The following is a 25,777-nucleotide window of genomic DNA, read 5'->3' as shown; positions in this document are numbered from 1 at the left end:
AACTTCTGGAAGTGAAAGTGAAGTGGAATGGATACATGAAGTAATAATGTTGGATTTCCTGTTTTATAAATGTAATTAAACAGAAGTCAACAGGTCCTAGGTGACTGATTTCAGGTTTCCCATTTGCTGAGGGCAAATCCTATGATGTCGAAAGCCCACTTCACTTGGTGGTCTCCTGGGGTTTGCATTCCTTCAGTGATATTTGTGTATTAAATATCTCTGAGCTGGCAGATACTGTGCTGATGATTAAGGAGTCAGCAATATCAAGATAGACAGGACCCACTATGAGAGAAACTATGTGGGAGCCATGCATACTTACAAAGTCATTATAGTAATGTCCGATGAGCGCTGATGATAGGATAAGGGTGCAGGGTCTTGTGGAAGAAGACACCTTGATGGATTGGTTAGTAACTTGGTTTTAAAATTTTGATTAAAAAAAACTTGGCTTTAAATCAGCCACTGACTTAGACATTTCATGAAGAAAGAGCAGTTTTGAGTCACTCTGGCAGCTACAAATTGCAGAAGGGAAGGAGTGTTTCTAAAATCCATAATGTGTCCATGTGCCTGAGGCTGCAAGTATCCCTGCAAACACTTGTACACAAGCCTTATGCATGTTCCACTTTTTCACAGGAGCTGAAGGACCCTCACTGTAGGGATGAAATGGCTGCTGCCCGTGGAGCCCTGAAGAAGAATGCCACCATGCTATACACAGCCTCCCAAGCCTTCCTCCGCCACCCAGATGTTGCTGCTACCAGAGCCAACCGAGATTATGTATTCAAACAAGTCCAAGAGGCCATAGCTGGAATTTCCAGTGCTGCTCAGGCCACCTCACCCACCGATGAAGCCAAAGGCCATACAGGGATTGGCGAGCTGGCTGCAGCCCTGAATGAGTTTGATGTAAGCACCTGGCTGATACCTACAGAGTGTACACTTACCCTAACACACACACACACACACACACACACTTTTATGTACTATATATACAGTATACAAATGTGTGCATAAAATGATACCATAATTTACATTATTTAAGGAACACCATAAGTTACAGGCACATAATCACATAATATTATATATTGATTTTCTTCTCAGAATTTTTTGACAGGAAGATAAACTGTATGGTGTGTGTTGCTGTTATTGGAAATCTAAAATATTGGGAGAACATCCTAGACTAATCTTTATAGAATGTAGCAACCATGTTTAAAAGATCTGATCGCTGCCAGGTAGAAGGAATACCTTACCTCCAAGTCATTTGGGTAATCAATTTCATTACAAAGGGGATAAATGTTATAAGCTGCTGGCGTTAGATTGCATCTATACTCTGTCTCAGTGGGAAATTGCCCTGAATACCTTCAGTTTAAGTCAGTGACAAGCAAACCCTACTACCCTAAACCCTATATGGGAATCTAGTCTTTATTTGCATGCCTCCTCTCAGGAGTGCTGGGTGCAAATCCCATGAAAGACCTACCTACTGCATTTGCTCTTGCTGATGGGATATCCTAGAAGGGGACCCAGGAGACTTCCCATGCCTTGCATGTAAGTGCATGAGAGGGTGTAGTCATCAGCAGCCAAGGATGAAAACACACCTCCAAGATCAGACATGAATGGGCTCATCTGGGCAGTCATTTATCCCCCAGGCTGTGATCCTCATACGCTGAAAAAGACATGGAGACTCGGAAATTCCCGTGGTCTGCATTCATGAGTATTTTGTTACACAGTGGACATGGGAATGGTAGAAAAAGGGATAGAGCAGAATTCACAAGAGAAAAAAAAAAACTCTGTCAGTTAGAAGCTGTTGAAAAAGATGGAGGCTTGCTCTTAGGGGAGTGGACATGAGCTTTTGGCAGAAAACAATCATTAGCTAGTGGTCAGAAGGGAGGATCCTGAGGAAAGCAGTGTGTGCCCAAGGTGTGAAGTGGAGAATATTGTTGAGGAATAATTGTAATACTGTGTATTCTGGAGGCTCTGAGATCTTTTCTTCTCTCTTAATTCAACAGTCTCTGTGACTGTGTAGATGGACACATTCTTATACATATACTCATATTCATAAGTGTATATATATTTACTCACACCAAATAGTGACTTTATTGGATTTTTAAAAAGGGGCTATTTTTTAATTATGTATATGTTTGTGTGTCTCTGTGTGAGTATGTGCACGTGAGTGTAAGAGACTACAGAAGCCAGAGGAGCTCTATCCCCTGAAGCTGGAGTTACAGGCACTTGGGTCACCCAACAAGAGTGCTGGGAACCAAACTTAGGTACTCTACAAGTGCAGCATGTGCTTTTAACTCCTGACCAATCTCTCCAGTCCATTATCAGGTTTTATGTAAGAATTAAATCCAAATTTAATAATAAATTGAATGAATTTATTACAGAAATGGGGACTCAGCACTATCTAATTCCATGTGCAACACTTCAGCAGGTAGCTCTCAATTTTCCAAAATGAATTAAGTTTAACATAATGTTTGTAAAACTTTCATGAAAATCAGTAAAGCTGTTCACTTTATTTTGTTCCTTATTTTAATTTCCTCACATGTGCTACAATACACCAAATATAGATGTGCAGTGCCAAAAAAAAGAATAGGTTTTCTCTATTGACGGTCAGACTTCACTCTGTGGTGAGTAACTCTGTGATACAGGACAGGAAGACATTGACTCCTTCAGTACCATCCAGGCATGAGCAATAAAAAATGCTGATAGATCTTTCAAGCTCATTAAAGTGATGATAAAGTTTTCTTTCTGGAATAAGAAAAATGAATAAAACAATATATTAGGAAGGAAAAGAGTAGATGATGCATTCAGACATTAATACATGGTATATTGCTACTTTAACTTAAAACAAAAATGTCTCACTTTTAAAACAGTAAAAAGTCACAATCTAAAATGCAAAAATATTTTTTTTAAATAGGGCAGTAAGAAAAATTAGTTAAGAAGGGATTTGTTGCTTAGCCAAATTTGATCCCATCCTTTTTGTTACATAATCATTTCTTTTGTGATTGAATAGTAAGCAGGGAAAAGTGGTGGGAAGAGAACAGGGAATTGGCTCACAGCAGGCCTGTCAGCTGCTGCCATCTTCTGTCCAGCAGTGGGATGGCTCCGGTCCCCTTCTTTCCTTCTGGTTCCAGACCATTGTCAACTTCAGCTTTCACCACAAGCACACCACTTGAAGCATCACTGTGATTTTGCAAAAGGCTTCAGATTCATAAAATCAAATTTGAGGTCATCTAAGAAGATTCAAATTGTGAAGTATGTCCACACCTTGAACCTTTAACACCTTTCATTTACCACAGTGTTACCTTCTTATTTAGGGGCAAAAGGCCCCAGGGAATTAGAATGAGTAGAGCAGACTGATTAATCTGTTGATTTAATTTCATTAGTTCAATGAGTTATGGATTAATTCATTTCATTGATCATAATGTTAACTAAGGACATTATGCATTAATGAGACAACTTTGAACTATGTTAATGACTCATACCCACCAGTTCTTTATCATTAGTGGTTATTTGTTTGTAAGCAATGAAAATTATGTAACAATGACCCAATGTTTCACATTTTATTTTCAAAGGTTAATAAAAATTTATGTGTGTAGCTGTCTGAGCTGCAATCCAGAACAGCAGCCACATTTGTGTGTCTGCCTAACAGCTGCTCCCGGGTAAATGAAAGTTGTTTTCAGAACTTTCTGGTCAGTACCAGTGTTACTATTAAATTTTAAAGGAATACAGTATAACTAATTACTTGTAGATTTTCAGTAATTTTTTATGTCAATAAACCTAGATCCCTTAATATTTGAAATTCTTTCACTAAAATCAACAGACTGCTTCTCTTTATGGAACACTTATAAATGGGATGAGAGTTGGTCTGGCCTTTGTTATTCTCCAGGTATTCCATACTTGAAATCAATTTAGAATTTATAGGCACTTTCTCTAAAAACCCCATGCTGTTTGCAGAATGTGTTAGTCAGCCTCTTATAGCTGTAACAACATACTTGAAATAATCTCCACCAAAAAGGAAAGTCTGGTGTAAGCAAAATGTCTCAGTAGTGAGGAGTACTTGCTTTTCTTTCAGATGACCAAAGTTAGTAGTTCCCAGTACCCAAGTCAGGTGGCTCACCAGTACCTACAACTCCAGCTCTAGGGGACCTGATGCTCTTCTGGACTTATAAATAAAGATAGAGACGATAAAGAAAACTAATAATTTTACAAAAGGAAAGAGTGATTGCTTTGGCCTCCATGTTCAGAAATTCTAATGCCAGGCTAATTGGATTCTTGTTGGGGCCTGTGATGAGGCAGTAAAGAATGGCAGGAGTACATGATGGAACAAGATGTTCACCTCAGCATGATAAGTAAGTGAAAAGGAGAGAGGAGAGACCAAGGACCCAATATCCCATCAAGGTCATACCCACCAGCTCCCATCAGCACCCCAGGTGGGGCTCTAAACCTAGACACATGGTCTTTAGAGGACACTTATCCAAATCATACCACAGACACTTAAACCATGGCATTTCACTCAGTGGAAAAACTCTAATGCCCTGTTACTGACTTTCCTGGTAATAAACCATGTTGATAAATGACCCATTGGCTGTTGAATGCAGTGACAGTTTAAATAGTCAAATCGAAATAGTCGAAGTTACATCTCTGCAATGCTGAAGTGAGAAGAACTGTGTGAATACAAGACAGAGTTTCCCAGTCCATATTTCTCTTGTCTTAAATTTGAATTAGAGAGGCAATCTGTACTAGTAGTTATGAATGTCCATTTTAACTTTCATGGGAGAGTGGATGGAGATGTGCCTTAAAGTCTTATAGTTAGGTCTGGGGAACCATTTTAGTCAGTCAACTGCTTATTGTGCCAGCATGAGGAGCTGAATTCAAAGGCCAGTATCCATGTAAAGAGACTAGACCAACAATGTACACCTGGAGCCTCAGCGCTATTGATGGAGTTGTGGGTAGACACAGGAAGAGTCTTAGAGCTTACTGACTACCTGGTCCAGCTAATTCAGGGGCCTCCATGTTGAGCGAAGACCCTATCTCAAAAATTCAAAAACAAAAAAATGGAAAGGTAGAGAATGACTGAAGAAGATACCAGATGTTGTCCCCTGGCCTGCACATATGCACACACACACATGCATGCTCATCCATGAGCACACACACACACACAAACTTTATAGTTACTCAGAATCAGGGGAAGTTGATATTTTTTACCTCCATCTGTTTAAAAACCATAGGATTGGTTTGTAAGGAGGTTAGAATTAGGGCTCAGTGCTTGGCCACCTGTCTTCTGTCACCACCGAGCCTGCTTATATATATTAAAAAAAAGAAAAGAAAAGAAAAAAATCAATGCAGTGATTGACAGAGAAAAATAATCAAGGGTCCAAAACCAGTATTGTAACAATTAGGAATTGCCAAGAGAGCCTCTAATCATGTGGCCACAAAAGTAAAATGATTGCTGATCAATGGGAAAATCATCAAGGTTTCGATCGTGGGAACTGGGGGAAGTTAATTCAGTCCTGTGACAGTGTCCACTGAGGAATTCTGGGCAGATTATTTTTCACAAGTAATGACTTCTCATGTGTAAGTCAAATTACAAGATCAGCTTTGATTGCTGGGAAACTTGTGAGAGTGGAGATAACCTTAGAAGGTAATGCAGGATTTTTTATTAAGTTGACCATGCTCATGCCTGTTACAGCGGAATGGCTCAATTTCCAGGTCAGCCAGAGTGAGATCTCACTTTAAAAAAAGGAGAGTGGAAGAGAATACTCCAGATGTTTTTATGTAATTCTTTTGTGTAAATAAATGAAATGAATATACTTTGGGAAACTTTATCCTTTAACACCTTATCTATAGAGGTTATCACTGTGAACATGGACATTGATGCTATTCATGAATTTTATTTTCATGAATTCATAAATTTAAGTATGGATTTAAATTCATATTTAAAATACAAAACTATTTCTCTCTTTAAAAATATGTTTTTTTTTTTCTACATTGGCCTTTAAGTCATTATGTGACATTGGTTGACCATAACCTCACAGCCCTCCTGCTTCAGCCTCCCTAGTGCTAGGATACATCACCATCCCACCTCAAACGAAACTGTCAAATAACCAAATTACTTAAAGTAAAAGGGGCCAGAGACATGGCCCAGCAGTTAAGAGTGGTTGCTGTTCTTGCAGAAGACCCGAATTCCATTCTCAGCCCCCATGTTACATGACTTGCCACTGCTGTAACCCCAGCTCCAGAAGATCTAACACCTTCTGGCCTCCACAGGCAGCTACACTCACATCTGCAAACACACGTGAACTTTATGAATGAAATCAGTCACTCACATATTTAAATATTTACTATTTTAAATAAAATCGTGAGTGCGTCATTGACCTCCCCTATGCTTAGCTTTTGCCATGACTTTGTTTTCCATTTGTCTGATGGGTAATCTCTCATTCTGACATGCTTCATTTCTTCTTTTCTTGTTCCATGCTGTGTGTTCCATGCCTACACAAAAATGAACCTGTGATTGTTTTTTGGGTTTTGTTTGTTGTTTGTTTTGGCTGCATTCTGTCACCTGCCATTTCTTTTCTTTCACTTTCAAAGCTTGTTCCATAGGTTCTGGGCCCTTCCCATGTCCCCTGACAGCCCAAAGCTTCAGTATACCACCTCTGCTCTGGCCCCTCCCAGCCTGTGACACTGTTCCAAATTGCTTCCAACACTATCTTCACTCATGAAATCTATGTGCATGCCTTTCAAGAGTTTTAATGCTTCCACTTGGGGAGAAGGGACACTGTGGTACTGACCATGCAGCATCTTGCTTTGTTTTTACTACTGCTGTGCCTTGTAAGTCTGCAGTGGAGAATTGAGACAATGTATTCTCAGTCACATAGACCTGAACAGTTACCTAAACATCCCAAGTCCATACAAGTTGTCCTTGGTTTTTCACACCCATTTTTACTCCTTTAGATTTTCCTTCTCCATTTTATTTTTGTGTTTTTTCAGTATGTTTTTTTTTATTCTTGATTAAACTGTAATTAGTGTTTCTGCCTTGTTGTTCAATGGATATGAGTGCTTGGGATTAAGCATCAGCGACAGACACAGACCAGGAAGATAAAAGCAGCTATGCCTGAAAAGAACCAGGTCCCTGGGCCATAATGCTGCTACTGTCACTTGGGTGGGTGGGTAGGTGGGTGAGCAGGGAGCATTATTGTGCTGTAGTAGTCACTGACCAAAGGATATCCCCTCTCTAGGCTTCTTCAGTGCTCATGATTGTTATCTAGCCCCATCCTAAAAAAATGTGGTTCAGTACAGGGTTTCAATTGCAGAAGCTCATTTAAGGAATGTGCCCTTACAGAACACAGAGAAGAGAGTTCTGGATGTCTATGACTATTCTCAACTCCAGACTAGATTTTGGAGACCTGGAGTTAGAAGGTAGTTTCAGTAGCGAATGGAAATTCTCTTTAGGTAAGTTAGGTCAGGGGTTCAGATACATGACCTCAATGATTTCTGTTGAAAGAGTCTGAAGAAGTTAAGATCTTTTTGAGTAATGAAGGAATCCTCTTTTCCATTGTTCCAAAGACCAAGTGGATGTCATATGGGCACTCTGGTCCCCCTAAGCTGTGAACCAAAGCTCTGGACAGATCAGGGATTCTCAGAATCTCTGGATTTTGGTTTTCTGCAACCACAAGGAAAGATGAATGGATTTCCATAGAGATAAGAACTTTTACAATAAGCTCCTTCTCCAGTCCCTTCTTGGTTATATCCCTTCATTTGTCATAGCTACCAAGTTTTTTCTGCACTAGGAGGCTTCCACACTACATATCTCCTTTGAGATCATTCTGGGGACAACATCTGGGAAACCCCACATTAAGTGGTGAAGATCCTTAATTAGTTTCATTCTAATTAATCTACATAAGAATGAAGAGAGAGGAGAACAGAAGGTCCTATCTAAATACTATAAATGTATTCATGAGGGAAATGCAAGCTATAACTGTTTGAAAGCAATTAGAAAAGTAGAGGACAAATGCATAATAATGAAAGCCAGTAAACAAACCTAGGACCATGCCCTACATTAGGACAATTTACTGTTCCTGGTACATGCCTTTGAGAATTCCTAAGCTAGCCAGAGCTTTGGCTCCTGGCTCTTTGAGGGACTGGAGCATCCATAGGAACATCTATCCAGTCTGCAAAACAATGGAATAGGGGGTTTATTGCACTACTCAAAAAGTCTTAGCATCTTTAGGATCCTTCATCAGAGATCTTTGAGGTAATAGATGTGAGCCCCTGACCTAACTTTACCTAGACAGCAGGGTGAAGGATTTTCTCTCTGAGTAGTGCCAATATTCAACACATGCATTGTTGCCCTTCCCACACCTGCTTTTCTTTATTACATCTATCAATAGCTTTTAATCACACTCTCTGATCTCTGTCTATCAAAATGAATGGGTATCATAAGAACTCTGGGACCCTGGGGCAAATGCAGGCCTTGGATTCAGGAGCCTGGCGACTTACTCCAAGCTCTAGATAACTGTGTAATCACAGGTACTGAGGTGTCATATTTTGTGCTTCAGTCTTAGTGTAAAGTTTAGCTGTAAGATAGCTTAGATCTTTCACAGAGAGTGAACAGGGTAGAAATGAGATATAACATCAAAGATGTACAGTTCATAAAAGAGAAAATGCTTACTTAGTAGAGTTAGTTACTGCAGAGCATTAATGTATTGTATGCATTTGGGTGAATTATGTGCTATTAAATTGTGTGTGTATGTGTGTATGTGCGCACGCGTGTGCAGTGTGGTGAAGGAAGGGTGGAGTAGTGGATGGATTCCTTAAAGAAATGATCATAAGCTATAAACAAAGGTTAAGAATAAACTTTGAAAAGAAAATATTTAGTTATTTGTGTGTGTCTGTATGCACGCACATGCATGTATGTGTTGCATTTAGGAGCACACAGAAGGCAGAAGAGTGGATTGAATTCCCTGGAGCAGGATTTAGAGGTGTTTGTGAGCAGCCTAATGTAGGTGCAGGGATATGAACTAAGGTGTTCTGCAAGACCAAGTCCCCTTAACCTTGGACTGTTATCAAATGGCTAAAAATGTATGCAGATCTATGATTTAAAAATTGATAACAAATTCCACATCTGTGATTTTCTAGTTTAGGCTAAGCTGTTGTTTTGAGCTTCTTCAATGTGCTGGTGTGCTCTTTCAACTTATCTTTAAAAGAAATTGTTTCCATATTTGATTGAGATAGAGCCTCACTCTATAACCCCAGATAGGATTCCCATTCCTTTGAACCTTCTGTGTGCTGGGGTTACAGGTATGTGCCATCAAATCTGGTTCTTACGTAACATCGGGAAAAAAAAGAACCAAACAAATAAATAAAAACAATAAGAAAACCTAGTATGAATAACTTACTGCAGGATTCTGCAATTTTCAGTCACTTGCCTTCTCTAGGTGAAGTGCTTCTCAATCTATCTGCTCCTCCTTAATCACTACATCCTATGTAGTTAAACAATGTTCTAGCATTCTTTATCGTACACTGACATCTGGTGGCCAAACACTACAGTGGTACTTTTTATCCTTATCAATATAGACCATGATTTAAGTCCAAATCCCAGAGATGCAAGTGTCTATACTCCCTCATTGTGAACTCACCTCAGAAAGTGTTTGATGTGCTTTGTACATAAGTATTATGAAATATAAGTACTTAATACTTTCTGTAAGTGTCTAGAGCCATGGAATAGTAGTTAAGACTGGTGTAGCTCTGAATGGAGAGCCTCTCATGGAAACCTGGATGGAGCAGAGGGAGGCTGTGGGACACAGACGACCAAGTTTATTAGACAATCCTCTTCCCTGCCTTTTCTCCATTAGACCCCCTCACCAGGTACAATCACCCACAATCCAAAAGCTATGCTGTGGGAGGCAGACTCCTCTCACCTTGCTTCTGAATGATTTTTCTTTTAAGGATTTATCCACCTCAGCATAAGTTATGACAGAAGTGTTTACTTTCCTATGCGGCAGAGAGGGTGAAGATACACACACACACACACACACACACACACACACACACACACACACACACACACGTTTGTCCATGCATGTTTGAGTGTGTGGAATGTTCATGCATGCCTGTCTTGGTATACATGCATACATGTGGAGAATAGAGGATAGCTTCCAGTGTTGATTCTCAGCCACCTTCTCATTTTTTTTGTTTGGGACAAAGTCTTTCATTAGCCTGGAGCTTTAGCAAGTAGTTCATGCTAACTGAGCCCTGAACTCCAGGGACCTACCTATTTCCCATATTACCATCTTTGAGATTACAGGTGAAAGACCCCCGAAGGCAGTCTTCCCTCTGGAGAGACCCTCGCCCAGAGATCACAGGAGACCACAAGTCAGATGCAAACAGCAAGAGGCTTTATTCAGGAACACGGGTACCCGGGGCAACACAGTCCCTCAAGAAGCTCAAGAGACTGGCGCGCCCACGGGCTGGAGCAGAGGGTTTTTATAGGGTCGGGCAGCAGGAGCACGAGGGGGGCGGGTTCAAGCTCAGGGCAGCTCATGGTTTACAGGGTTCTGATTGGATGATTCAAATGAGGCCGGGTTCAAACTCAGGGCAGCTCGTGGTTTTTCCCCGAGCTTGACACGCCTGCTGTCTGGGTCCAAGCTGTTTTTCTGACCTTTAGTACCCTTTTCTGGGGCCAGGAGGCCGGCCGTAGACACCCCGCGCTTTTCAGACCTTACTTGGAATGGTGTTAGGCTAAGCTAGTATGCTGGGGTCTTTCATTCCCCCATTTTCTTATCTCAGGGAATGGAATCCTCCATTCATGGGGAAGAATAGGGATGTGGCTCCATTTCCACCTGGTTGAGTCGTTGGTATTGTTGGGTCAATACCAAGGTCTGAACTATAGAAACACGTTCCCTGATAAATTGGACAAGTCTGTTTAGGATGCAGGGCCCGAGCGTCAGGAGGAGCAATAAAATCAGAAGGGGCCCTATAAGGGTGGAGATGAGGGTGGTGAGCCAGGGGGACCTTCCGAACCATCCTTCAAACCACCCCTGCTGTTCTTTAAAGAGTTTTTGTCTTTGTTCTAGTCTCTTTCTTAACTTAGCCATGCTATCTCTCACTACCCCAGTATGATCCGCATAGAAGCAACATTCTTCTTTAAGGGCAACACATAACCCCCCTTCCTGCAGGAAGAGGAGGTCTAATCCCCTCCGGTTCTGCAGAACTACCTCAGACAGGGAGGTGAGTGACTTTTCCAAGGCACTCACGGATTCCTCCAGTGCCTGGATATCGGTATGCATGGCAACCTGGAGTTGTCTGAACTGGTTGGTTTCCATGAGGGCAGTGGTACCTGTGCCTATTCCGGTGGCGATTCCTCCCATAGTTAATCCACCTAGTATTAAGGCCAGGGTTAGTGAGACTGGCTCTCTTTTTATACGGGGGACCCCTATTTCATATCGGGCATAGATATCTTCAGGTGTATGGTAGACTATCCTGGGGTACAGTTCTATGAGCACACAATAATCGGCCGTGTTAGCTAGTATTGAGGGGGAGAGGCATGGTGTAAGCCCAGTGCTACAGGCCCAGTAAGTTCCGTTGGGGGCCACGAGATAATGGAGTCCTGGAACAAGTACCTGGGTGCAATTACACAGGTGTTGATGGGTGTAGGGTACTGTCCCCAGACATAGTCCTTGTCCTGACACCTCGGAGATTGTGAGCTTATGCTGAGGTGTCGAGGCACATCCTGATGGGGGTGAAGAAGAATTGGTGAAGCTTCCGACTACGGCCACCCCCTCATAATAGGGAGGTGCGGGAACTAGGCATAACCAGCACTCCTGAGTCCGATTTGGGCTAGTAACATTGAGGGCTGAGTAAGCGCCCTCTATAAGATTCAATAACCGGTCTCCCGTACCGGGTCTGGGTGGTTGGAGGGTGACTGGGGTTACAGCGGCGTTCGGAGCCGTGCTTGGGCGAATGGCCGAATTGGGTCGGGTGGTAGCCCTCGGGGGTGCTGGAGCAGGTAAAGAGGGGCGCTTTTGGTCAGAGAGAACCTGGTTGGGGCCTATAGAGGCGGAGGGCTCCTCAATTTTAAGTTTAATCATAAAGGTAAATCCCTGGTCCTGTCCTGTCATGAAAAATCTAAGTCCCCATGTTTTTCCTTTAATCCAATCTTGTGCCATCCCCCTTCCTTTCTGAGTAAAGGATATGTTTAGGGGGTTGCAGGTGAAGTTTATACAGGGGCCCTCCCCCTCCCAGTATGTACTAAGCTCGCCTGGGAAACCCCAACAATGTGCTCGGGTGAGTGGGCGCCATGTGCGGCTTTCCCCTTGGGTAGTCCTTTTTACCCTAATGAGGTCCCAAGTGGATGAAGGCTTCCAATAGGTATTGCCAGTTGTTTCACATCCCCATGCTTTACAGAAGTAACTTTCATAACCCCCACATTGGCTAATCAGCTTTCTGTCCCTACCATCCCGGGGGCAGACGTAGAAGGATAGTTGTGACAGGGCTGCCCTGGCTTCAGGGTGGCCACATCCGTATCTCCCGTCACTACATTTGCAAGTTCCCTTACCATCCTGACAGACGTCTGGTGCTCTGGGGTTCATGGGGTCAGTGGTAGGGATGTCCCATTCCTCTGACCCTGCTGCTAACTGGCAGAGATCTGGATGTAAGTTAGGCCACCATGTAAAGGGGGTGTGAAAGGCGGTCGTTTGCCAGACCGTCTCCCCAGTTTGTGAAATGACCTGCCAAGTGAGCCTCTTAGCTAGGTGCGGGCTCTCTGCCGCCCTAGTCCCCTGGGGATAGGTAGAGATTAAGAGGAGGGGGAGGAAGAGGAGCCGCGGGTCAACCTTATTTTTAAGGGGTTTTGTGTATGGCGCACTGTCCATGTTGACTTTCTGGATCCTGCTGGGTCGGGTTCCCTGGCAGCCTTCACATGAGAGGCGTGGATCCATGCAGCAATCCCGTCGACCTTGAGTGCAGTGGGGGTGGTCAGCAAGACAGTGTAGGGCCCCTTCCACCGTGATTCCAGGCTCTTGGTCTGGTGTCGTCGGACCCACATGGAGTCCCCGATCTGGAAGGGGTGGGGCACCACCGGCTTGTCTAGCTGCTCCTGATAAGCCTTGGCCAGGGGCTTCTAGACCTCCCTCTGCACCAACTGGAGGGCTTGAAGATGTGCTTCTAAAGTAGGGGTGGTGGCAAGAGAGGAAATATCAGGATGGAGAAAGTCTACAACAGGAGGTGGGGCCCCATATATGATCTCAAAAGGGGTTAGGCCGTGTGGGCCGGGGGTATTTCGGGCTCGATAGAGAGCTAAGGGAAGTAGGAGCACCCAATCTCTAGTGCCAGTTGCAAGCGTTAATTTGGTTAGAGTCTCCTTAATTGTTCTATTAGCTCGTTCTACCTGTCCTGAGCTCTGGGGGCGGTACGCACAATAGAGTTTCCAATCAACCCCCAATAGTTTGGCCACCTTCTGACTTATCTGGGAGACGAAGGCAGGCCTGTTATCCGACCCCAATATTTGAGGCATCCCATACTTGGGGAAGATTTCTTCCAACAGTTTCTTTGTTACCACGTTAGCCGTCTCATTCTTGGTTGGAAAGTCTATTTCCCCATGAACACCAGGACGATGGCCTCTTTGGCGGGCCCCCTTGTTTAGATGAACCTTTCCTGCGTTGACTTGAGCACAGGCTGGGCAGGTAGAAGTTACCTGCTGGAGTACCTGATCCTGGTTCAGCAGCACTGCCCAGGTGTTTTCTCTGTCTAATAGGGTCTTCATCTTGTTTTTGCTCAAAGGGGTCAATGCATGGAGGAATCTCAGCATATATCGGGTATGGGAGGTTGGCATGACCATCCGGTCCCCTAGTATATATGCCTGTCTTCTTTGTTCCCAGTCCGCCCCCATTTTCTTTGCTAGCTCATGGTCTTCTGGGCTATAGGGCACGGGGTCTCTCTCAGGCTGTGGTCCCGAAATTTACCCGGTCTGAGTCCAGCAGTAAGGCCTGATGGTAAGTAGGGGGTCTCCTTTAGGACCTGTGACTCTTGGTCCCTTCTTCTTACAGTAAGCACATTGATCTTTATCAAGGGGTGGCCTCCTTCGCTCTCCCGACCTATCTCCCTCTCTCCGCTGTCCCTGAGACACAACGGCGGCCAAAACCTTTTTCATCTCCCTATGTTGTTTCTTGTCCCTTTCCTCACTTTTCTGCCATCTCCTTTCCTCACGCTCCTCAGGAGTTTCTCTCTTATTGAACACTTTCTCTGCTTCCTTCAATAAATCTGGCAAACCTAGCGCTTGCAAACTTTCCAACCGCTGCAATTTGGTTCGGATATCTGAGCTAGACTGGTATCTGGATCATACGGAGTGTACATCCTATAAGCCTCCTTCAGCCTCTCTAAAAATGCAGCGGGTGATTCTTCCTTTCCTTTTTCTTTCCTTTCCTTTCCTTTCCTTTCCTTTCCTTTCCTTTCCTTTCCTTTTTCTTTTTCCTTTCCTGAGCCAAATTGGTAGGCCTTCTGGCGGCCGCTCGGAGACCCGCTAAGAGCAACTGGCGATAGAGACGTAGATGCTCCCTACCTTCAGGTGTATTGAAGTTCCAGTCTGGGCGGGTCAAGGGAAAAGAGGCATCGATGATATTTGGGAGTTGGGTTGGCCTCTCGTCATCGCCCAGAACCTGCTTCCGGGCCTCCAGGAAAACTCTCTGCTTTTCTTCTTCCTCCGAGTCCCCCGCGAGCGGGGTCATCATGGGGGGGGGCGGCCGCCGGGAAGGTCGCGGCCGGCGCCGTGACAGGAGCCGCCGCGAGTGCAGCCTTGACAGGAGCCGCCGCGAGCGCAGTGACAGGAGCCGCTGCGAGCGCAGTGACAGGAGCCGCTGCGAGCGCAGCCGCTGGGGTGGTCGCGGCCGGCGCCATGACAGGAGGCGCCGCGAGCGCAGCCGCCGGGATCGCGGCCGGCGCCGTGACAGGAGGCGCCGCGCCTGGATGGAGAAGGATTAGACAAAGAACGCAAAACAAACCGACACCACAAACAAGAAACAGTTTCGCTGCGCGGCTCCGGTGTAAAACCGAAAGCAAAAACTCAGATGGGGACACGGAGTGTTTGAATTCTCCGTCCCCTGCCAGCACCACGTATCCTTCTGATACGGGGGTGGCCCCGAAAAACCGTGCCCCAGAGGGGACTTCAGACCGTGCCCCAGAAGGGGACTTCCCGTGCCCCCGAAGGGGACTTCAGAGACCCGTGGAACGTCTTCCATGGTCGCAGTGGCGAAGTCCGAGCTCGTCAGCTCCTTCAGCCCCACTGACTCCAGACCGATTCAGGCGCGCAAACAGACAACATTCAACATTCAGACAAACCGACAACACTTTCCGTGCCCCCGAAGGGGACTTCCCGTGCCCCCGAAGGGGACTTCAGAGACCCGTGGAACGTCTTCCATGGTCGCAGTGGCGAAGTCCGAGCTCGTCAGCTCCTTCAGCCCCACTGACTCCAGACCGATTCAGGCGCGCAAACAGATAACATTCAGATAAACCGACAACACTCTGACAGGACAGAAACGACATACACCAAGGCCGGCCGGCTTACCTCCTGACAGTGGGTCGGTGGTCCCGAGGCGGGGGTCTCTAATCCCGGACGAGCCCCCAAATGAAAGACCCCCGAAGGCAGTCTTCCCTCTGGAGAGACCCTCGCCCAGAGATCACACGAGACCACAAGTCAGATGCAAACAGCAAGAGGCTTTATTCAGGAACACGGGTACCCGGGGCAACACAGTCCCTCAAGAAGCTCAAGAGACTGGCGCGCCCACGGGCTGGAGCGGAGGGTTTTTATAGGGTCGGGCAGCAGGAGCACGAGGGGGGCGGGTTCAAGCTCAGGGCAGCTCATGGTTTACAGGGTTCTGATTGGATGATTCAAATGAGGCCGGGTTCAAACTCAGGGCAGCTCGTGGTTTTTCCCCGAGCTTGACACGCCTGCTGTCTGGGTCCAAGCTGTTTTTCTGACCTTTAGTACCCTTTTCTGGGGCCAGGAGGCCGGCCGTAGACACCCCGCGCTTTTCAGACCTTACTTGGAATGGTGTTAGGCTAAGCTAGTATGCTGGGGTCTTTCACAGGCATGATTTTTCTTTTTGTCATGTGAATTCCTAACAGTCCAAGCTTGTGTTCTCACACTTGAGAGGCAAGTATTTTACCAACTGAGCAATCTCCAGCTCTGTTGTTATTTACTCTTCTGTCAATATTTTTCTTCTCCAAGGAAATATTCCAGAGTAATTTAATTTTATCTTGGACATTTCAGTCCTGAAAGTGGATTATGTGAATTACTGAGCAAGTAGAAAAATGAGATTTAAAATAATATTTTAATAATTACCTCTTAAATCCTTGTTTCCTTGCCTTTCAAGCTTTACAAAAAAACTATTATACTTCCAATCTTCTGTACTTTTACCAGAGAAAGGTGTAAGAATCTGTATGTTTCATGAGTAATTAATTTTCTCTTTTGAGAAGATTGGCAGGTTTTAATTTTTGGCATTAGTACACCTTTATTTCAAATAATTAATGCTAAATGAAACCCCAAATGCTAATGTAGTTGATGAATGTATTAAAGATTGTCCACATGGGAAAACAGTATAATTTTGATTTTCACTGATTCATTAGTTGTGTTTCAATACTGGGAACGACATGAGAGCTTTTGTCTAATGAAGTGATTATGGAAAACCATGTGGTCTGTTTAAATAGCTCAGTTATTCAGACTTGGACTTGTCATTTTACCTCTTACATTATTAGTGCTGATCCTTTAAGTGTTTTAAACTTACTTTCACTTACATGTATGTGTGTGTCTGCTTGTTTGTATGTGCATCATGAGCACACAGAACTCAGTAAAGGGATAAGAACCCCTGGAGTTACAGGCAATTGTGAGGTACCCACAATGAGTGCTGATGTTCAAACTCCTCTAGAAGAGGAGCAAGTGTTCGTCACTGGTGGCCCATCTCTCCATTACCGAAAGTGTTAACCTTCGATGAGCATTCCAGGGATCAACCTTTTTATGCTCTTGCTATGGGATAGGTGTACTACCCTAATAATATACTGTAACTATGTTAAGTAGTTATTTACATCTTTTAAAATTTAATTTGACTCAGTGGCACAGCACACATACACACACATCATACTTTCATATTCTTGTTTCTAAAACTTGGTATTTCGATTTCTTTTCAATCAAATTCATTTAGATACTTCTTACACTTGTTTTTCAGTAATGAATTAGGGAAATTTTTTTATCGCTTATCAAGCCCTTCATTTCTCCAAAATTTCTGATTTCCTAAATTTTTTGGTAATTCATCAGTCATTGTCCTAAAGCTGTAGAAAAACAGCCCCCCCCCCCCCCGCCCAGGTCCTCATATAAACCGTAGGCTCACCCCATTACTGGGAATATAGCTCTGTAATGTAGGCCACTGTGGTTATCCTGGTCATACTAGCAAGTGCTAGAGAGCAGAGCACAGTATGGTTTGTCTTTTAGTCCTGCTCTGCATCTTTCCATTCATGATCTTGTTTCTCCATCTGCTATACAATTTCAGTAGTATAGTGAAGCAAGTCATGATGCCATGTTGGTAAAAATAAAGTACCGTTTGTACACATGGAGCTTCAGGGAGGCTCTTAGTAGGCCTGGAGAAATGCTCAGTCAGTAGAGTGCCTGCCTCATGCATGAAGCCCTGGCTTCAGTCCTCAGTACTGCATAAAACTAGGCTTGAGGGTTGATGCCTGCAACCCAGTCACTGAGAAATAGAGGCAGGAAGATCAGAGGTTTGAGGTCATCCTTCTCTACATAGGGGGTTCGGGGCTAGCCTGGGAGCCACACCTGTGTCTAAAAATGTAAAAGTATAAATAACTCACAAAGGTCCTGATTATTTTGTCTAGGGCTGTCTAGTGCTGTCTACAGAATGAGTTCCAGAGATGATGCTTTGTGTCCCATGTATGGAACTTTCCCCATCTTAGTAGATCAAGAAAATTATTATTTTCATCAGTTTTAAAAAATGTCTTGAGATCACCTACAAATTTAATCATACTTCTCCAGACATTGAAGACTATAGTGGTGGTTATCTTGACAAAATTTTTTGTTCTTATTTCTTTGTCTTCCCCTCAGCATCTGCTTTGAAAGTTTTTTGTCTGTATCAACATATGACACACAACATCAGGTGATTGTATCTTGAAGGAGGCATTGGGAAGAAGTAGACAGAGCAGGTCAGCCTTGGTGGGTTTTTGTTGTTGTTGTTGTTTTATTTTGTTTTAATTAAGAATCCTTTCACAGCCGGGCGTTGGTGGCGCACGCCTTTAATCCCAGCACTCGGGAGGCAGAGGCAGGCGGATCTTTGTGAGTTCGAGGCCAGCCTGGGCTACCAAGTGAGTTCCAGGAAAGGCGCAAAGCTACACAGAGAAACCCTGTCTCGAAAAAACCAAAAAAAAAAAAAAAAAAAAAGAATCCTTTCACGAGAACTTACATGTTACATGACAATTGTCAAGGCCACATGTGAACAAGTTTGTGCCTCTAGTCTCTAAGACCTTCCACAGTGACCAACCTCCCAGAAGTTCCAACTCACCTCTTAACTGTCCCATCCTGAGACCAAATTTTAATCACAGTGGATTGTTGAGGGACAGTGTTAAACAGTTTTCTAGTCATTGTGTGTAAGTTTATAATCCCAGCACCCAGGAGGCTGAGTTAGGAGGAACCATTAGCTTGAGACAAAGTCAGGCTACATAATAAAACCCTGCCTCAAAAACAAAAATAAAACCAAATTTTCTTAAACTACACCCAAACCAGCTTTCACATCCTTTGTTCCAACATAAACTTGTGGGTAGGGCATAAATAATTCATAAGGTGAGTGTCATCATTTCTATATCAAAATAGAAACTGTAGCACTTACATTTGATGGCTTAATTTACTCCAAGAGATGTTTATATATGGGACATGAGGGTCCATATTGATTCGCAATTTTTGGCTTGAACCACAGTGTGATTCTTAAAATACTTCCCCTCGGTGGAAAAGCTCACCAGATGGGCACAGAGGTGTGCAATCATCTTTGTTTGAAAGCAAGATCATGTTTGACACTGTCAGGTAACATGCTTATGAACCATATCACTGTGAAGTTGTTCTTTTCTTTTTTTTTTTACTAGTTAATTTGAATGTGTGACACAAAGATTTCCAAGCTGTGTAGTTCCCATTTCTGTAGTATTATATTTGAGACAGTATTGAGACTGAGAAATATCACTGAGCAGGAAGACATTTTCCAAAGATTTTTTTTTTAAACAAAGGTCATCACAGACTTGAAGAAAGATGACATTTGTAGTGATCTTCAGGAGTGGAGATTTATTTACAAGGAAGAGTAATGTCCTTGATCTGCCATCAGCACCCAGGGTGTAACAGCTTGTGACAGGTGGACACATGCTGCTATCACTTCTGATTCTTTTCTGACTACAGACCAGAATAGCTGTTGCAATCTGGGGCAGCACAATAATCCGAAAGTGACGCAAGGCAAAGACTGGTCTTTATTATGTTATTGCATCATCTATGAGATGATCCCACAGTGAGTAGATAAAGAAACAACTCTTAATCAAGATGCTAACCTGTGTGTTTGTGTGTACACACATGTGTGCATAATGTGTGTATATCTCTCTCTATGTATATGAATATGTTTCATACTGTTTTTCATTGACTTTTGTTTTCCCCTTTTTTGCATTTTTACTAATTATCATTTTTTTTCTAATTTCATTTCTGCTGCTATGGATTAGATGCGCCTATATCAGTCTATAGTCAAGACAGTCCCCCACAGATATACTGACAGGCCAACCAGATGTCGATAAATGTCCAGGTGATTCTAGGCTTTGCCAATTTGATGATTAAAAATCAATCAGCACAGTACTTAAGGTTAAAATCAGGATGAATAGAACTATCTACTGGAGCTTTTCTGGCAGGAGGGCCTGTTTCCTTCACAGGTTGTTGTTGTTGTTGTTGTTGTTGTTGTTGTTGTTGTTGTTGTGTGTGTGTATTATGTATGTGCACATGTGTGTGTAAATCATTGGGCTCAAATTTTGGTTTTAATTGTTAAAAGCCATATATCTTACAAATGAAGTTTTCTCTTATATGGAAATTCCTAACATTTTTTATTAAAGCATCTCACTTGTCTGCCATCATCAGTCTATGCTGTGGTTATGGCAGCCTTAGAGAGAAGACTTATTTGCAAGATGTGACTGGCAAATCATGGTTGTGATAATTCCATTGCAGTCTCCCTGTTGGTCAGTTTTCACACATGGCATAGAAGAAACTAACGTATATCCTACAAGGCTGATTGGGCTATGTCATTGTGTCTTAGGACACCCTGTCTGGTGGTTTATCTTTCATCTTTTCATCTTCTTTCAGCCCATTCTCTCATGCTGCCAGTAAAGTTGTCTTTTTCAAACACAGACACAGTTGTCTCTCTTCTGCTCTGCTTGTTCAAGGAGTTTAAACATCTACACATAATCCACTGACTACAGTAGGTTCACTTCTCAGTCTGTTGAACAGAGGGCACCTGACTCTGCAGAGGGATCTCAGCTTCCTAAGTTCCCTTCTCACACCTGCAGGGCACCTGGTCCCCATCCCTTGTTTATGATTTCATTTTCTCATAAATATCATGGGGCTAATGTGGCCCCTAGGCTTATTGTGATAATTAATAATTAACAAAAATACATGGTGATGTGATTGAAAAAACAAAAGTACATACATGCTAGCCATAGTACTTTTTGAAAATGGATGTCAGGCTGGAAAGATGGCTCAGTCGGTAAAGGCACTTGCCATCAACTCTGAAGACTTGAGTTTGATCCTGGGATTCACATAGAGAATGGAAAGAACTGACTCCCATACATCATCTTCTGACCTACACACAAACACTGTAGCATGCTTGCTGCACCCCCATACACTTGAAACCACTTACAACTTTAGCTGTAGGGGATTTGACACCCTCTTCTAGCCTCCACAGGCACTGAACTCACACCTATAAACCCACTTACTGACACATGCATATGCACATAATTAAAACTAGATGTAAATCTTTGAACATATCAGTTCTTCATACTTTCATGAGAATAACTGTTGTGTATTCATACCTTAGTGTCTTAGTTAGGATTCTACTGCTGTGAAGAGACATCATGAACATGGCACCTCAAACAAAGAAAACATTTAATTGAGGATGGATCATTTATGGTTTCAGAAGTTCAATCCATTATGATCATGAAGGGGAACATGGCACCATGAAAGCCGAAGTGGTGTAGGAGCTGAAAGTGATATGTCTCACTTTGGCCTCAGACAGACTCTTCAGATAAGGACAGAAGGCAGCCACTCTCTTCACCAAAATATCACAAGAAAGATTTCTAGGCAACATACTAAAATTCTTCTCTGAAACCTCTCGGACCAGCTCCCAACATTTCAAATCTTTATTGGCACCCTTGTCTTCTCTGCTCCTACAAGCATGCCCCATTAAGCAGTGCTTGAAGCATTCCACTGTTTTCCAAACCCAAAGTAACAAAGTCCAAATTTCTCCAAACAAAAGCATGGTCAGGTCTATCACAGAAATACCCCTCCTTGGTACCAACTTCTGTCTCAGTTTGGGTTTTTATGGCTGTGAAGAGACATCATGATCACGGCAACTCTTATAAATAATATTTCATTGAGGGGGCTTGCTTACAGTTCACAGGTTCAGTCCATCGTGGTGGGGAACATAGAAGCATACAGACAGGCATGGTGCTCGAGAAATAGCTGAGTGCCCTACATCTTGCAGGCAACAGGAAGTTGATACACACATTGGGCAGTATTCTGAGTATATGAAACCTCAAAGCCCACCCCTACAGTGACACACTTCCTCCAACAAGCCCTCACCCACTCCAGCAAAGCCACACCTTCTAATAGTGCCACTCCTTATGAGATTATGGGATGATGGGATTATGGGGGCCAACTAAATTCAAACTAACACACTTAGTAACTACTGTTTAAACCTGATATAAGGAATAAGTAAAAACCAGTATCTCTGTGCAGGCATTAGCTGTGGCCTAAGTACTGGGATTCCTTGTATCTTTCTTTTTGCTCCATTTAATTAAGCATTGCACAACCTGTAATAAATTATAATGAAGAAAGGCTATTTTTGTCAACAATTAACTGCTGCTGGGCTAGAGTAGAATACTCTAGGAATAAAGATCTGTGACATGACCAGATAAATGGTACTAGCTTGAGCTCATGCAATTCAGCCCTGTCCAGCTGTAAGGCAGGCCTTATATAAGCTGCCCTAGTGGAGTGGGAGTAGGAGCCATGACAGAAGAGGGTGGAAGGGGAACTGATGTTGGACAGAGAAAGAAGGGACTCTTGATGCCACAAGAAAAAGACAAGAGGGGCCTAGAAGAGAGCAGAAGCATTTGCCTGTGCTAACATGTGCTATACACATAGGCAAAAAAAAACATTGGTTCAGGCCAGCAATCTAACAGGCTTGCACAGTCTTAGACGGCAGATTTCTGAAAAATAGAAGTCTTCTCTCTTCCAATCAGCTCTTGAACCATGATTTTTCCAAAAAGAGTTTTCATGAATAGCAAAAAAAAAAAAAAAAAAAAAAAAAAAAAAAAAAAAAGGGTGGGGTGGGGTGGGGGAGGCAGCAGAAGCCTGAGTTTTTTGTGAGTTTTAGTTCATATTCTTTGAAATGCATCTCATTGAACCACACATTTTGTGGCAGCCAACTTTGAATTCCAATGCCTCACTGTACCTGGCATATAATAGGATCTCTATAAACATTTGGGACCAGATGAGGCAAGATGAACCAGTCATTTATTTGAGTCAGAAGATTTTCTTACTTCAGGGAAACACATTCAGGGGGAAAAGGAAGTAATTGAGAGGATAAAAATTATTGGCAAAAATGAGAAAAGCAACCTATGAATGTTTGGTGTTGTTAGGTGAAAATCATTGTACCTTTTTTCCTGGATTTTCCAAAACTTCAAGATTGCAGGCTCATTTGCCTTAGGGTTCACTTGCTTCCTTCCTGGGTCACTTGGTCACTTGACATTCTAAATTATTCTAACTACAATGAATGACTTTAACAGATCCAAAATACCTTTTCTTCACACACACACACACACACAGAGAGAGAGAGAGAGAGAGAGAGAGAGAGAGAGAGAGAGAGAGAGAGAGAGAGAGAGAGAGAGAGAGAGGAGGGGGACAAGAGAGATAATTAAACTACCTTTGAGGATGTATCACCAGCTGCCTTCACTAGCAAGTTTTCTCTGTATATTCAACCCCTCACTCAGTCCTCCCAGCTCATCCCAACTCCCTCACTCTCTGTCCTATTCTCATCCCAGCCACCCTCTGCCTTCTGAATGTGATTCTGAGGACAAGGTAAACTTGCAAGCATAGATTTTGAGATTTTCTCCATGGCATCAAATCATTTAAGTAGGGTTTGTGTACATCTCATCTCACACCCTCAATTCTGCACCCGTCCTATATTCTTCCATAACTAGTCATTTATCGTCCTTCAAATTTATGGTCACACTTTTAATTCACATAATGCCCATCATGGTCTTTCCTCAGCCAGAGTTCCCTCTCTTAATACTAAGTGTATACTTTACAGAAATAGCTTATTTGAGGACTCTTCCTATGTTAGTCTTTAAGAAACAAACAAACAAAACACTTTGGACTATCCCTGAGCAAACAGGTTAAGAGGAGAGACTTTCTTTCTGTTTTTTTTTTTACTTTTTAGAATTATTTTTTAATTTGGGGGACAATTTTAAACATGAGTGTTATAATTACATCATTTCCCTTCTCCCTCTTTCCCCTCCAACTCCTCCCAGCTACCCACAACTCCCTTTCAAGTATTTTTAAATTAATGACCTCTATTTTTAATTATGTTCATTATATATATATATATATTTCTTTAATTATTATCATTTAAATATATTATGTATAATTCTAATAAATATCAGTAGGATAACTTATGTTTGGACATGACCCCTTGGATAACCTATCACTGTTGTCATTCCTGATGAAAAGTAATTCTCTCTCTTTCAGCAGCCAGAAACTGCATCTTTTCATCTAGGAGTGGAACCTTGTGAAATTTCCCTAGTTTTGCTGTCCCATCAACTAGCATCATCATGCAGGTCTTGTTATGTAATCATATTGTTGTCATTTTATGAACACAACTTCCTTGTCATGATTCAAAGACAGGCTTCCTGGTCTCCTATAACCTGCATTACACTCTCCCTTGATGATTTTCCCTGAACCTTAGATGTAGGGTTGTGTTGCAGGTGCTTCAGTTGGTATTGGGCAACCCATAGCCCCTTATTCTTTATACTTTGAGAAGTTGTAGGTCTCTGTGATAGTCTCCATCTTCTCCATCAAGACACTACTTGGATAAAGAAAGAGTAAGAGTTGCAGGTCAGTGGTAGTGCGCACCTTTAATCCCAGCATTGGGAGGCAGAGGCAGGAGTGACAGTAATGGAGACAGCTCTAACAAGCATTCTTCCCCTTCTACTGTTTCCAGCTTTTATCTCCAGCTCTCTGACATGTACAGAAAGAACAGTATAAAGGAGGTTAGAACAGGGGGAGAGAGTGTCGGGGTCCAGCCCTGACATGTCGAAGGGTGAAGGGTCCTTGAACAGGGGAGTGAGGAACTGAGAAATGTTAGACAGGAAAAAACAATAGACATAGACAAAGAAAAAGATAGAGACACAGGATAGCTATGGGAGGGTCCTGGGTCAATACCCAGTCTCCTCAAGTTTGTTCCTAATGGGATTTTATATACTAGCAAGGGGAGAGGCAAAAGACATTCCCCTTTCAAGATCAAGGTACAAACAAGTGTAGACCCTTTCTAAATTCCCTAAACACCTGAGGAGAGACTTTCTTTATCTCTCAATTCTGACCCTCCTGGTGGAGAGGGATATACCCTTATATCAGGTACATAGGGAGAAGGGAAACTATCATGATTAAAGGTGTGCCCTAGCATGGCAGACCCTAAATTAGAGATTTTACCACTTTATAGCAATCTCTTGAAATTTTAAATCCATAAATGGGTTAAACCATACATTAGCTCTGAGGCCTCCATAAATCCTTTCTGGCAATACCTTCTTAAATATACACAGAGATATGCCTACTGATTTCTTACACATCTCTGGGTATAATCTCCAGATTAACTATCTTTCTTTCTTCTGATTGCTTCAACCACTTTCCCCCCATATCAACCCAGTGCTATGTGAGGAGTAAAATCAAATGTGCTTCAAATTTGTGTTATAACAATGGCTATTCAGGCTCATCAATCCTTTCATCTGAACTGTCATCTTATTCAAAAACTAAATGTCTGATAAATGAATGCTTAAATGCATATGTTAACTTGATTTTAGTGACTACTTGATTTATGCATATTAATGTCTGAACTGTTTGAACTATTGCTTTACAAACTACTTCACAGTAGTTATCCAGACCTTTGTAAACACTCTGGTATGTTTCAATGGGCATATATTATTATTTTGGTCAGCTTAACCTTTTGGGATATATGTTTTCCAATAATGCACAGAGTGAATATAATTTAAGTATTGTAAACAGACTTGCATCAAACTCTGAAGTTCAAAAGTGAATATGACATTCTCATTAATCAAAAAGGATATTTCTAACCCGTGTGATGCTTCTTGATAAGTAATTAACACATTGCACATTATTATGGGGAATACAAACTCTTTCTTTCCCATCTTAATTTGCCTGCTTAAAAAACAGACAGAAAAAGATAGATGAGTTTATGTTCAAGGTGTATGTGTTTCCCCATGGCCA

General features: G+C 42.7%; 1 protein-coding gene across 6 annotated transcripts in view; it reads left to right on the top strand.

Moving 5' to 3' along the window:
- Window positions 1–25,777, top strand: part of Ctnna2 (catenin alpha 2) — a 1,144,108-nt gene that overhangs the window by 351,819 nt on the left and 766,512 nt on the right. For all 6 annotated transcript variants that reach the window (XM_042273493.2, XM_042273492.2, XM_076566967.1 and 3 more), the window contains one exon: window positions 631–897. In XM_042273493.2, coding sequence (XP_042129427.1) covers window positions 631–897 — 267 coding nt within the window. The remainder of the gene's footprint in view (window positions 1–630; window positions 898–25,777) is intronic.

The sequence above is a fragment of the Peromyscus maniculatus genome, chromosome 3 (assembly GCF_049852395.1).
Source record: "Peromyscus maniculatus bairdii isolate BWxNUB_F1_BW_parent chromosome 3, HU_Pman_BW_mat_3.1, whole genome shotgun sequence".
Taxonomy (NCBI): Eukaryota; Metazoa; Chordata; class Mammalia; order Rodentia; family Cricetidae; genus Peromyscus; species Peromyscus maniculatus.
This window is presented reverse-complemented; position numbering and strand designations above follow the sequence as displayed.